This window comes from Echiichthys vipera, assembly GCF_963691815.1.
Source record: "Echiichthys vipera genome assembly, chromosome: X".
Classification (NCBI taxonomy): Eukaryota; Metazoa; Chordata; class Actinopteri; order Perciformes; family Trachinidae; genus Echiichthys; species Echiichthys vipera.
The window spans coordinates 34,961,537-34,977,138 of NC_139825.1; the positions used below are offsets into that span (position 1 = coordinate 34,961,537).

At 41.8% G+C, this 15,602-nt stretch overlaps 1 protein-coding gene across 5 annotated transcripts in view; it reads right to left on the bottom strand.

The window, feature by feature from the left end:
• Positions 1-15,602, bottom strand: part of LOC310965423 (paxillin-like) — a 28,247-nt gene that overhangs the window by 12,150 nt on the left and 495 nt on the right. For all 5 annotated transcript variants that reach the window (XM_083939016.1, XM_083939013.1, XM_083939015.1 and 2 more), the window contains exon 2: positions 63-238. In XM_083939016.1, coding sequence (XP_083795142.1) covers positions 63-238 — 176 coding nt within the window. The remainder of the gene's footprint in view (positions 1-62; positions 239-15,602) is intronic.

The window sequence follows — 15,602 nt, forward strand, 5'->3', positions numbered from 1 at the left end:
TAAACATTGTTTATATTGAATAATTATGGGGTATACACAATAATGTCAATGTAAGCATTTACCTCTGTTTCTTCAAGCCCGTTTAGCTCAGAGGGAGTGGGTGGGAGTTGGGGGGGAGAGCAGGGGTCTTGCTGGGTCTGCCCCCCGACAGGGAAGGAGTAGGCAGTCTCGTCAGACAGGAAGAGCGTACGCTTAGAAATGTGGGATGTTGTGGACTCAAGGTCCGCCAACAAAGCATCTGCAGAAATACAAAACATCATCATCATCATCATCATCATCACAGGTCTGAACCTAATTATATTCACAGACAGGGTTGGGTGAAAGGACAGTATAGCAATGTAAAAGTCATCCCCAGTTCTGTTTGCATACACACAGGAACAAATAATTACAGCGTTTTTTGCCATCGGTCAAAACTAAGCCTGTGTGCACTGGCATCAGGGGAAGTGCAGTTGTGAAAGTTGAATCATACAGACTGTCATAGCCACTCCTTTGGTTACTCATTGACCTTCGTCTGCCTGGAGTGTTGACATGTCTTAAATCCAAGAGTCGCTAAGTCTGCAAGCAGGTATACATACTCATATTTACCTTTTACACAACAACAGGTACCATCACTCGGGCCAAGAAAACAACTACTAATTTAGCAGTCTTAGCCAGCAGGTAGAAAAACACATAACATTATGTAGAGAACAGACTGTATTACTGAATAGTTGGGCTTATTTTAGCACGCTCACTCACCACAGCAGTGTTTAGTTTCTCTGACAGACTTTCACCTAGAAAAATAAAACCCATACCTAAGTAAACTTACTCTAACAAGAAAAGTATTTTATGAATAAGATATTAATGCAAAATACATGTTTATATGTTACATATTTTCCATTAAACCAATACATTTAAGGCTGTTAAGGATAATGGCGTTGTCAAAATAAAGTTCCTAAACTAATATAAAATTCTAAACAAAACCAAATACACCATAGCTAAAAACAGCAAAGGTACAGAGCAAGTGCAATCAAGTTTCATATTTCTAATCACAGAGAAAGTCACTGAAATTGACTCAAACTGCGCTTCATTGTGAGGTTTTTAATATGCTGTAGATTATACTGAATATTGCCAGCATTGCTAAGATGTTCCAAACACCAACCACTCCAAAGCTCCATCCTAGAATATAAGCAGCAGGGCAAGAAAGACAAAACCATAGCTAAAGCAGATTGGAGATGAGACGTACCTTAGGAAAGACAAGACCACCCAGGCAAGAGGAGATGATACAGAGAAAGAAGAAGAAGAAGAAGTGGAGGAGGAAGAGGGCAACCCAAACAGACTGTCTGCCAGGCAGGAACTGCCTTTCTTAACTTTACCATCAGCATAAGAGACGAGGAGGAGGAGGAGGATGAGGAGTGGGGAGAGTGGGGCAACTGAGAGCGGAGGACAGGGTCAGGGTAGAGAGGAGAAGGAGGTGTTTAAATTAATGGCAGCGGGTTACTCACACACACACACACACACACACACACACACACACACACACACACACACACACACACACACACACACACACACACACACACACACACACACACACACACACACACACACACACACACACACACACACACACACACACACACACACACACACACACACACACACACACACACACACACACACACACACACACACACACACACACACACACACACACACACACACACACACACACACACACACAGCTATGCCAGATCCAATCTAGCTGCCTGAAAGCTCAAGTAAGAGATACTACTCACGTAAAATGACTAACGAAAACGGTCCCTGATTGTGGATTGTGGCAGGTTGAGCACGTTACAGCAAGTGAAAGAGAATGTTGTGAAATGAGGAAAGCTGAGGCCAAGCACAGCTCTTATCAACAGAGGCATGCCCAAATAAGGGAGTGGTATCACAAAGGTATATAAAGGTGTAATCAGCCCCTCCTTCACAGTCTCAGTGCACACTCTGCTTAGGTTACTCATGACTCACATTTAGAACATTTTTATGTTTCATGTTAGATTAAATATCGTCTTTAAATACAATAAGGATCACATTATCAAGATGTGATCTCTTTTGAAAAGCACAACATTTCATCAGACCCACTGCATTTCAACATTTTAACCTGCTCATGCATGTTGGTATAGCAGTGTATCATCAATATAAGTAATTTGGACTGTAGTGTTTCCCAGACTGAGAGGAGACACAGCGGAAGCAGAGCCAGATCAATACCAGATCCACTTGGCCCAACTTAACATTAGCGTGGTTAGCATGATTAGCATGACTAACATGCCAGTTGACTAGGTTTCACAGCGGCGAAGCCTGAGCATATTCCACAGAGTTTCATTATGGACACAGCACAGCCCACTGTTTACACTACTGCAGCTAGCTCTGTGTGTGTCCTCATCTCTTACTTGGTTTTAGCAACGACAACAAAAATACCCAAAGAGGTAAAGAGGCAGCGACTGTCAATTTTTATATTCCATACCAAGTATGGTGTATGAAAAAACCTACCAGGCAGGTTCACATGACACTACAGGCCAGCAGATGAAGAAGTCAGCAAGATTGTAAAAGTATTGTTAGAGGTTTTCCTGTGTTTCACACACAGAGGTTAAAACTTCTTCTTTACAACATTTCCCACGGTGCAGCTGATTTTTCACTCACAACACAGAGAAAGGATGATATGGACACACCTTTTCAGTCTACAGTGTCCTCTCTAATCTTCATTATGGTTTACAACTATACACATTAAGAAAAAATGGAAAACAGATATTCATCTAGGATGAAGTGACAACAGGCCAAAACATAATTTTGATTTCATCAGATACTTCTCTGAAATACTGCATACACAATAAGCCTATCTGGAGGCCTCGGCACATATCTGCTGCTGATGTCAGAATAAACCTCAGTCAACAACAGATGTTAGTCCAGATGGTTTACACAAGAAATGTTAATCAACTTAGCTCTTGAGCTGAACTGGCTTTAACCCTGGTTAAAAGAATCTGCTGCTCCAAAATAGAGTTACACTAAAACACTAACCCCAGGCTATATGAAATACATATGCTGTTGGCTTGTGGGAGATCTGTACACTACCTTTAGTGTCTGGGGAAGTAAGTAATTGAAATCAGCAGCTCATTTCCCTCAATAAAGCCGTTGGAATACAGTCATATAATTTAGAGGATAAGCATAAAATATAGAAACTAGCAGCTAAAGGTGCCTTTTTTTCCCCTGAACACTACATACTAGGCATGCTCTGACCCATCCACAAACTACACAAACATACAGAGGTGTGTCAGCCTCCTCTGCCAAGGCAACATACCGTCGCACAGACTCTTGTGCGAAGCACAGACTTGTTCCCCAGTGACCAAAAATGGAACTACAGTAAAATAAGGAATTCAGGAGAGACACCTCAGTACTCAATGTTAAAAATGAGCCTCCTGAATCATTCTTGACCTTTGTAAGAAGAGGCAAGAACTTTTGGAGATAACTTTATTTGAGTTTATTTTAAACAGAAAATTTGTGAAATGCATGCAAGACAGACTGAATTAATTTCATATGGGATGAAATGTCTGCTTGATGCATTATAAGAACAAAGAACAAGTTCCTGAAAAGCAGGCAGTTGTAAGAGGGAGGAGGATCCACCTCTGCCTACCTAAAATAGCCTACATCCAAATCTAACACCCTGCCTACTTCAATTAAACACAGCATTCTGGTAACTTCTATGTCCACAACACTAAATGTGACATGGCAGGGCACAGCTGGGCTCAAACAATGAGGAATGGCGGTGGGTGTGTCGGGAGAGATAGCGAGCGAAACTGTGAAGTGTGTGTGTGCGTGTGTAGCAGCAGGCAAATCCTCAGAGGCAAAAATGTGGGTTGACGCAGATTAAGGAGACTCCCTTCCTCCCAGATGAATGGTGTGCATTTTAATTACACAAACGCTGCTCCGCATGAGGCTCATTACTGGAAGGAAAGAGAGGGGGAGAGAGAGAGAGAGAGAGATAAAAAAGGGGACTGGGAAGATTGGAGTGGGCAGAAGAAGGGATAAAAAAGACAGGAAAATTAGAGATGAAAGGAGGTGGATGCAGGAAAATGAGGGTATGGAAAGGAAACCATTTTTAAGAGTCAAGTATGTGGACAGCAAAAGGAAAGGACAGATGTTGAATCAGCACTTAAATTCAAACAATCAACATGAAATATAAATATAAATGAGTAAAGCAATCCCGGAGCACTGCTTTTACTCTCTGAGGTTTGATGAATAGAAGTCCTGGATGTCAACAGAAGCAAGCCTCCATTATCCCTGACAGGACATCCTGCCTGCTCGACACCGCACACACTGCTTGAGGCCCTATCAGTGCTGACCACTGCATAGAGTGAATCAATGCTGTCTACTACTCAACACATTGTTTGTTTGTTTTTTCGCTGGTAGCGGCTCATTTCAGGGAATGGGTCCTAATGCAACAAAACAGAGCGTTTAAAATCCTGCAGGGGGTGATGTCGAGTCGTGTGTTAGATTCAGGCACACACTCCTGGCTTTTTTTCTTCTAAGGGTTGGTATACAGAGCAGGCTTTATCTGTGAGGTTCATAAATGCCAAGGCATTTCCTGAGATATGCGCTGACACCAAAGTGAAACTAATGGCATGAATATCAGCTGAAAGATTCTGTCTGTGCAGCAAGTTTACCTGTATTCTCTGACCTCCTTTCTGCATCTCCCTACCCTCATTCCTTTAATTTCTTTCCTGATGTGTAGCAAGGTGCATGCCTGCTGATATGAATTCCTAACGTGCCTCGGCTCGTCTTCCAAATAGGAGAGAAAGGACGTGAGGCGGGGAAAAATGTGAGCCGCACACCAGCTGAAGAAGATAAGTGTGATAAGACAGGCAAGGTGGACAGATGGGAGAAAACAATATGTCACCAAAGACATTTTGTGCATAATCTGTTTGGAGTCTAAATGTAATATTATACAAACATGTAAGAGCAGTCTCTATTGTATAGAACAGCCTCCAGTTGGTATTCAGTGGCAGCATTTCATGTTCTGTTGTGAGAGAGATGGCATTTTAACGTGACGCATGCTGACAGACAATCACAGAGAAGACGAAGCCCTCTCTTTGCTTCCACCAGAAGGGGGGAAGAAAAATAAAAAATCAGAACAAGACGATTGCACATGCACTTGCACTTTACTCCCCTCTGGGCCTGTGCTAGATGGCAGAAGGCCTGTGCCTGTGTTCATTAGGAGCGCTTCACCAGACACCAAAAGTGAAAAATAAAATCACACTAGAAACCGACAAACACACAGGTGCAACAGTATAACAACAAAACTGCACACAGGTGCCTCTCAGCCAGGCTGCCCACACATATCACAGACAGACTGAGGCATCTAGGCCCACTATAAATACCATCCTGTCCGACCCTGACCTGTGGGTGCAGAGACGTACAGTACGATGATAGATGGCCATGCCGGTCAAAGCAACAGTAGGACATTACAGACCACCCAACCAGCCTGTACTAAGCACAACATCACATTTGCTTTACTGTCTCTTACACCTCTACATGGTATAAGGAAAAGCCTGGTTGGAGTTTCCTTATGTTTAGATCAATGAAGTGCTACAGCTAGAAATACTATTAAATGGAAATGGCGCCACAGCCCGCACTTACAATTAAGTCATAGGATACAACTGCTTACACAGCAGCTTGTACTCCACTCTAAACTATTCAATACAATTACTGCAAATTGAACTGACTGAATCCCCTGTTAAACACAGACTGTGATTCCTGATGGAAGACACTGCTAACGGTATTATGACAATTGTCATATTATTATGACTTAAAGTAGGTGTGACATCACGCTGCGTCAGAATGGCAATTTTCAAATTAGGAAAAATTACACTCCTGCCTATATCTTGTCAAAGCCCGGTTCCTAGGCTTTATGAGTTAACAGTAAAAAGCATTTTATTTATAATACAATATTGTAAAACAGAAGAATGCCAGTAATCAGTCTAAAGTCCAAAAACATTACACAATTCTAAACTGCAGTACGAGCACAGCAACAGTAGGAAAAAAAATCTAAATTAACGATAATGTCGCTCCGTATATCTAATGGATGTGTAAATAAGACACTGTTTGCTAGCAGGTTCACAATATCTAATTAGAAGTTGATAGATTAGCCTGGTTTAGCATAAAGGTTGGATTCATTGCAGGGGGAAGAGCTAGGAAAGCTCTTTGTGGAAATGTTTTATATTTCTTTTTGTGTACAGATTAAACAGGAGATACATGTTAGTCAGTGAGGTTGAGATGTGTGTCTTATTTTTTAACTTTAGGCAGAGCCTTGCTAGCTATTTCCCCCTCCATTCAGTCTTTGCGTTAAGCTAAGCTGAGCTAAGCTAAGCTAACTGCCTCCTGGCTCAAACTTCTCCATACACGAGAGAAGCCTATCGATCTTGTTCATCTAGCATAGTTCCCAAAATGTCGTAATTATTTTTCAAATTACACGGTAACATCAATGCTTGTCACAGAACAACAACTTTTTTATTGATATAATAAAAAATTCTTTTCAAATAAACTTATCATAAAACTGATGGTACTTAATGAAGTTAAGCCTTATGACAAGTGCTCAGCCACCCCACACAAGTGACAGTTGACTACAGAAATAGTCACAAGCCTGACACCTCGTCTCTTTTCATTTCCACCCACAAAGTATCACCCCTTCAGCCTTTGAGATGAGTCTGCTTCCCCCTGCTTTTTACTGTGTGTTTGACCACAAAGAATATGTATTAAAAAAAGCTGCAACCTACATGGTGTAGGACAGGAAATAAATGCTCATGTTGCCACAAAACCATCTACTGTTTTATTTCAGGTACACTCCTTGGTAAAGATCCATTTATGCGATTTAAGAGCATTATCTGTATCTCTCCTGAGCCTAGTCTCATCTGTGAGTGCTTTTAATCCTTCAAATGTTCTTTTGAGCACATTTAGTTTTTGTTGGATTTTCAACCATTCCAGCATCAAGCATCTCTTCATCAGGGTGAATAATATTCTAAAGTAGTCTTGCCTTAAACTACGCTGAATGTTGGTCAAAGTAAGAGTATCGATGCCTAAACTGGATAATGTGAGTTTTTGCATAATTCCTTAATTAGTATTTTATGTCTTGATTGCACCCAAACCAAATCTACAGCAAGGTTCACATTCATCATCTTGGACATGCCTGACAATAGGTTACTATTCTTTTAAATTGCTACTTTGTGAAGCTCAAGAGCAAAACATACTCACCACTAATGATATCTATGATTACTCTAAAGAATAGATTTTTGCATTGTCGTGATTTTTATCATTACTACTTCTACTACTACTTTGTTTTAATTATTTTTTGTAATTGATTTAAATTGTGCTGTTATGACTTGTAAGCTGTGTTTTTAACTAATGCTGCAAACCAATTGTCCACAGGGACAATAAATATCTACTGAATCATTACATTTGATCATTAATTCAAAGATTTTTGAGTGTATGCATAACATATCGCATGACTATGAGAACTGAAAGAAAACAGTGAGACAAGAATATCTTTGACTAAAACAATACCAGTCAAAAGATAAAACACCCTCTCCTCTTACCAGCTCCAACCTCCCTCCCCTCCTTTATTCTCCACTGAGAAAGGCTTACAAAGAAACACAGAGGTAGTTTGTGGGCACAAAAGCTTTTGTGTGGTTTACACATTGCCCCTGTGGTTATTTTGAGCATCTGTGTGCATGCAGTGGTGAAAGCACTTTAAAAATGTTCCAGCAGTACACATTTATTAAAGATAGAATATGAACGATTGCTCAGGTTAGGTTTTGGCGTTTTGCTAACCTCTTAAACAAATATACACACGACAAAGACAAAGACAAAATAAAAACACAAGTTTCCTGAATGTCTCATTAATAGTCATTTTACAACAGCAACTGAACTGTTTTGACGACGTTCTACCGTTCATTAAAGCACCTTCAGCAATATTGCCTGAGGGGGAAATCTTCAATACTTGTCCTGCAAAGGTACCACCCTGCCGGTGAAAGACAATTTCACCTTCTGGTGTAACTGAGGTCACACCACAGGAAGACAGACTGTTTACACCACTGTGGTCTCAAAGGCAGCAAAAGCAAATGTGAGCTTTGTGACTGAAGTGATTTCCCAATTTGAAATGGAGTTTTAGCAATCCTGCGTATGATTTTTAAAAGATCCCACGCTTCTTTCCCTACAATTATATGTTAAAATTGCAAAAAACTCTGTAGAAAGTACACATCAAAATGTATTTTTGACATCACCATGTTGTGCCCATGCTGAAAGGAACTTATTTACAATCACAAAGGCTCCATGACCAATGATTGTAAAATTGCATTATTTACTTTTTGTATATGCTTTATTTTTAAGCTTTTCTTATTTGCAAAGTGTACAAGTAAATTTAGATAAACATGCACAATTACAACTCATGTGCCTAATTAGTGTGATTTTTGTCTTTATTTGAGCAAAAGATATCTTATGTTAAGGTCAATTTACACATTTTTAGCTGGAGCTTTCAACTGGAAATAGTTTGTCTGTTGATTGAGACCATGAGATCGTTGAAAGCTCAGGAAAAAGCGATTAAGAGGATCTTGAGTTAGGATTTTGTTGTCAGATTGCTACAATTACAACAAAGACCTGGTTAAATGGCAGGAAAATAGATGGCTGGATAGATAGATGGACCGTTTTTTTTCCCCTTTCCCCTAATCAGTTCTGTCTGGTTCTGTCTTTTCTGGGTTAAAGTAGGTCACAGTACCAGAAACAGGCTATTCTTTGTCCCCCTCCAGCAAGTCGAGGACAGAGGAAAGAGGATGGAGAGGAGGGTTTGTGAGGCTAAATCATTCCACTGGAAAACAGTCAGCTCAAGGCGGGTGCCAGAACCTGCATATGTGTGTGTGTGTGTGTGTGTGTGTGTGTGTGTGTGTGTGTGTGTGTGTGTGTGTGTATGTATGTGTGTGTGCGTGCGTGTGTAAACTCTTGTTAAGCCAACAGCCCTTATAAACCTCTGGAGTAGTAGTCCTGGCCTTAGCATCACTGATGCTGTCATTAACCCGAGTGGGGTCTGGATAGGGCTTCCTAAATGATTCCCTTTAACAAGCCAGATGCTGATTGTAAATCCAAATAAAGCATGAGCCATATGACGCACACACACTTTCCCTCACATGTGCACACTCACTTGTGCACCACCTCCCAATGTCCCAATTCATCAAAGGCCTTCATTGTGATGGCTCTATATCCCAAATAGGGAAGTACCAGCGGTGTGTTAGTGACTAATTAAATGCCAGAGGAGACCTGCTGGGCATGAACCCATTTCCTAATAAAACAGAGATGTGTTATCTAAGCCTGCAGCCATGCCAACCACACAACCTCTTAGAAAAATGACATTTAGGAGCCAATTAGAGGAAACCCTGAAAAACCATGCAGGTGCATTCATATGAAAAACATATGCAGTCAACAACAGCAAGTCAAGGACCACAATTATAACAGCAATTACCTTTTGAAACACAGAGGTTAAATCCCTTTTTCTGCTACCAACCTAATTTTGCTTAAAAATTCGATACAGTGGCATCTTTAGCCTCTGTGTGAAACTGTTTTACAAGTCTGCCGGGGACTCAGTTCATCAGAGCACAGTGGGATGACGGAGGGCTGCTTACACACATATATAGGAGATATACAAAATGTGTTAGAGAACTGCACCTTATTTTTTCCTTGTTTTGCTTAATTTCTTCACTGACAACGTGCTATAGCAAGCTAATGAACTGTCCGGTTGCATGGAAACAAAATGGAAAACAGCATGAAAGAAATACAGGATTTACACCAGTTCCTTCTGCTCACATTGAGGAAGTCACCAAAAATAAAGGACAGGATGAGGCATGTCCACAAGTTGGTATGACTAACATGATGTATGTGGCCTACAATAGGCTATTCTGCTGGTGAACAGCAAAGAGTCCTCCTGACTGCCACTACAACAGAGAGGTCGCTAAGGGCACTTCCTGCCATGAAACGTGTCCAGCTGGATGAGAAGCTGCCCAATAAAAAGGGTGCATTGAGTTCAGCTGACAAAAAGCAGGACAGGGGAACATGACTGACACATGCAGTAAATATACCATATGTGTGACATGCTGCTCTATAATTAAAACTACACAGATCCAAACCACACAGCCAGATTTTTTTCTTGAATCCAAAAAACTACAGTAGCTGTTCAGATACAGACCCTGCAGGCTGTTGTTATGGTGTGCCGGGCACATGAGAGATGACATGATGGTTGGCTGAGGGTAAGGCTGTCGCTGCTTAGTCAGCTTCCCCCTCAGAGCTGTCTGTTCACACCAGTAGTCTGTGATCAGGAGTGTGTTTTGTGTGTGTGTGTGTGTGTGTGTGTGTGTGTGTGTGTTTGTGTGTGTGTGTGTGTGTGTGTGTGTGTGTGTGTGTGTGTGCATGTACAATACGTTTCAAAGCCCTGCAGCATTTTAATTTTAAAGTCAAACAGATGGACAAACGCTGGAGGAGATACAAAGGATTCTCTCGAGCCTTCGGATGCTACACTGATTCGGTGTGTGATTTATATGCGCACACAAGAGACTTATCATTGAGCGCAGGCTTGCCCTTTGTCACATTAAGCCGAGGGTTAACGAAGATGTAATTTGCAACAACAACTTGGCAGGTTTTTGAGCTCAAGTGAAGAGGAAGTGAACTGAAGGGGAATTTTTGATAAAAGGAACTTCGAATTCTGGACTGACTTCACTAAAAAGAGGGCTCCAGTTATTCAGTATTGCATTTCCATTACGTTTGGTCATACAGTGGGTACGGAAAGTATTCAGACCCCCTTAAATTTTTTACTCTTTGTTAAATTGCAGCCATGTGCTAAAATCATTTAAGTTCATTTTTTTTCCTTTTAATGTACACACAGCACCCCATATTGACAGAAAAACACGGAATTGTAGACATTTTTACAGATTTATTAAAAAAGAAAAACTGAAATATCACATGGACATAAGTATTCAGACCCTTTGCTGTGACACTTGTATATTTACCTCAGGTACTGTCCATTTCTTCTGATCATCCATGAGATGGTTCTACACCTTCATTGGAGTCCAGCTGTGTTTAATTCTAATGTTTGGACTTGATTAAGGAAGCCACACACCTGTCTATATAAGACCTTACAGCTCACAGTGCATGTCAGAGCAGATGAGAATCATGAGGTCGAAGGAACTGCCTGAAGAGCTCAGAGACAGAATTGTGGCAAGGCACAGATCTGGCCATGGATACAAAAAAATTTCTGCTGCACTTAAAGTTCCCAAGAGCACAGTGGCCTCCATAATCCTTAAATGGAAGACGTATGGGATGACAAGAACTCTTCCAAGAGCTGGCCGTCCAACCAAACTGAGCAATCGGGGGAGAAGAGCCTTGGTGAGAGAGGTAAAGAAGAACCCAAAGATCACAGTGGCTGAACTCCAGAGATGCAGTGAGGAGATGGGAGAAAGTTCAAGAAAGTCAACCATCACTGCAGCCCTCCACCAGTCAGGGCTTTATGGCAGAGTGGCCCGACGGAAGCCTCTCCTCAGAGTAAGACACATGAAAGCCCGCATAGAATTTGCCAAAAAACACATGAAGGACTCCCAGACTATGATAAATAAGATTCTCTGGTCTGATGAGACAAAGATAGAACTTTTTGGCCTTAATTCTAAGCGGTATGTGTGGAGAAAACCAGGCACCGCTCATCACCTGCCCAACACCATCCCTACAGTCAAGTGTGGTGGTGGGAGCATCATGCTGTGGGGGTGTTTTGCAGCTGCAGGGACAGGACGACTGGTTGCAATTGAAGGAAAGATGAATGCGGCCAAGTACAGAGATATCCTGGACGAAAACCTTTTCCAGAGTGCTATGGACCTCAGACTGGGCCGACGGTTCACCTTCCAACAAGACAATGACCCTAAGCACACAGCTAAAATGACGAAGGAGTGGCTTCGGAACAACTCTGTGACTGTTCTTGAATGGCCCAGCCAGAGCCCTGACTTGAACCCAATTGAGCATCTCTGGAGAGACCTCAAAATGGCTGTCCACCAACGTTCACCATCCAACCTGACAGAACTGGAGAGGATCTGCAAGGAGGAATGGCAGAGGATCCCCAAATCCAGGTGTGAAAAACTAGTTGCATCATTCCCAAGAAGACTCACGGCTGTATTAGCTCAAAAGGGTGCTTCCACTCAATACTGAGCAAAGGGTCTGAATACTTATGTCCATGTGATATTTCAGTTTTTCTTTTTTAATAAATCTGTAAAAATGTCTACAATTCTGTGTTTTTCTGTCAATATGGGGTGCTGTGTGTACATTAATGAGGAAAAAAATGAACTTAAATGATTTTAGCACATGGCCTTCAATTTAACAAAGAGTAAAAAATTTAAGGGGGTCTGAATACTTTCCGTACCCACTGTATATGCAATTTTGCCCGCTACTGATTTCCCCTAAATCACACATTGTTACTTACTCTACGAGGGTTATGCATTGTGCAAAATTACTACATAGAGATTCCTTCAGGACTTGAACTAATTTACCAGCTACTACACTGTATGCACTGTAGATTTCCTGATACATTACCACGTAAGTCAAATGGAGAAGAAGGTTGACTATTGTTGAAAACAACAGTGATTGACGGGTTGTACTGCTTGTGGGCAGAAGGGGAATTAGGTTATTAAGAATACCAAAAAATACCACACAGGCATAAATTACATCAGTGTTAGGCTTTAGGAGTATGTATGAGAAAATCAAATGACCACACATGAGCTCTCTGATGTTTCTTTTTTGGTGTGTAACAATGAACCAACCTAAATTTAGACTCTGTTGAGTATCTAGGCTACATCAGATCTCATCTGGATTAAGTAAAGAACGACTTTGCCCACACCCACTCCATGAGTGACATTTCCAACGCTGCAGCTGCGGTGCTGACAGGGCTCTGGGGAATCACTTCACTTCAAATGATGCCACTAAAGTGACAGTAAAGCAAACCAGCGAGAGAGAAATAGAGCAGTCGCTGAATCTGCAGAGTTAAAGAGAAAATACTGAAAAAGGTACTGCGGATCAAAGTCAGTAAAAGGAAGTTAACTTTGGAGGCTATTTGACATTCATGTCTTGTTGGTGCAGGCCCAGAGCAGTGAAGCAAGGAGCAACGCTTGGCAGCGCTGATAGCTGAGCAGGGGAGGTCAATGAAAGTTTGCCTCAGAACATGCCACAGTATCTAAACTGCAAAGATTGCACAAATAAAATGAGACACAAAAGATATGAATACATGTCTAGCATAAAGAAAGAAAGCTTTTGTATCCTGTTTCCAATACTGACTGGAGTAACAACCTGATAATTGCAAGCTATCAAGCATCACAATGTTTCTTGTTCCGGATCTTCCGAAAGGCTAATCTGCTCTCCTGCAAACTCAGCCAGCTCGAAACTGTCAATAGATTGCTGCCTGCAGCTTCCTATGTGGTTTGCCACAGGAATGATGGGGAGTGGGGAGAGAGAGAGGGTGGGGCAGTGCAGTGTTTAAGAAGGATAAATTTTGGCTGAGGCCCAATCCCTGCATGTGGGCCTGATCCCCTCCGATGCCTTGCCTGCGAGCAGCGCTAGTCTGCTCCCATGGCTGGTTCTGAAGGAAGCATGGGGATAAACCTAATTGAGAGCGTGCACATGTGAGGATCACAGGAAGGACATTTTTTTAGGGAGGAAACAAGCCTGCCTATCAGAGTCACTGCTTTTTTATGTCACCGGTGTTGGAGGGAATATGGGAACAGGGGCGTTAGAAATGAACAATAAAAGTGAGGGAAACGGGAAAGAGAGATGGAAGAGGCAGTTGGTGGAAGGTTTCTAGGTGCTGCTGCCTCAGCACTCGAGAAGTACTCCTCTGCTAAAAATACATGTAGGTTTCGTTGTCCTCTATGTGGTCTGAGGTGGATGACTCCCTGCACTGCCACACTTTCAACTCTTTGGGAGGTGCTTCTTTAGATCCCCTGCTGCATTTAAACATTTTCAATTTTCATACACAGCTGGAGGAAAACTGTCCCTCTGAGTCTCATCCCAACACAGAGCATCAAGCCAACATTCCTCCCAGTTTGTGTGCCACAGTTTTACAGGTCTCTGCTAAAACGATGACAGAATTTACTACCCTGTGACATGATAATTACAGGGGGTTGTGTAACACTCTTTTTTAAGCAGCTACTTTAAGGAAAGCCCTTCACCCACGTAAGCTGAGAAGGTATCCATAAATATTGACTGGATATAGAATGACCAATATTTTTGGTACAGTCTCACTCTCACAGTCAAGATGTTAACCAGAGAGCTGTTTTCTTTGCCCAAATTAGATATATCCAGGTGTTCTGCTGCTGTAGAGCAAACACGATGGTGACAACTACGAAAACACTGCACTCTAAAAATGTTTTTGAATAGGACCGTTGCCAGTTCAAAAAGCTTTACCCTTGCCTGGAAAGGGAATGATATGTTAATACCGTACAGCTGTAGAGCAGAGCTGTATCTCTTATCTGACAGCAAGTGCAGCTGCAGCTCACAGAGGGTGAGACTTCTTGGACTGCTTTTACGAAACATTTATCATCGTTGACTTTATGAATGCATTCTGGTGTTGTTGGTTTTTTTTAGCACCCAATGAACCCGACTCCTTCAATGCATTTCACGGATGTCCTGCTAAACTTAACCTTACAGTTGCCCGGTTAAAGCTCAAAGCCTCGTAAACACAAACTGTACATTCAATGCATACAAAAGAAATCCTGATAGGTAAGCTGTGTTACTGTCATAGTTTCCTTTTGTTTTGTTTGTTTGTACTTCTACTTCAATGAAGGGGGTCTGCATAGTTGCTTGTTAATCTACACTGATGAAAAATCATGTGAAAGAGATCCCACATGGTTTGCAGAAGTCCTATTAGGACCAAGATATAACAAGAGTGTTACATACAGATAATTTTAAACTGCTAAAATATAGCAAAGGGAACTATCACAGAGGGGATCTGGAGAGCCAGCATACTGCCTGCACCAGGAACACTGTGCTGAGCTCTACACACGCTCCCAGTCATCACAACCTGCCCTCAGGCGTTACATTTTTCAGTTGTCATCTAGTGTGCATCTGTACAGGCAATGCTCTCCTGGACTACATGTGAGCTAAAACAGCACTGGGGTGACTATGAGCTGAAATCAGGGTTGAATTCAAGCTGAAATGTAGTTGCATAGGGATTTTAATGGGCTACAGCTCACTCAATGACCGGAATCAGCCCCTTAATGATTGTTTTATATTGTTTTTATCACTGAAACGAGCTTTTTTCGTCCCACCTGCAGGAGAGGCAGTTATGTAAGCCCGACAATCACAAGGAGGGGCTCAATAGGTCAGTGTCGCATTGAATGCCAGATGACCTGTGGTCTACATATAAACGTTTTAATTAGTTTTGAGCATGAAAAAGTTAAGAGAAGCCCTGCAGTAGCCTGTCACGCCTGGTTAAGTGATGTGGAGGAACTCGCCCACAAACACTGCCAGGGCTCCGGACACAGCTATGCGTCCTCTCACACACGATT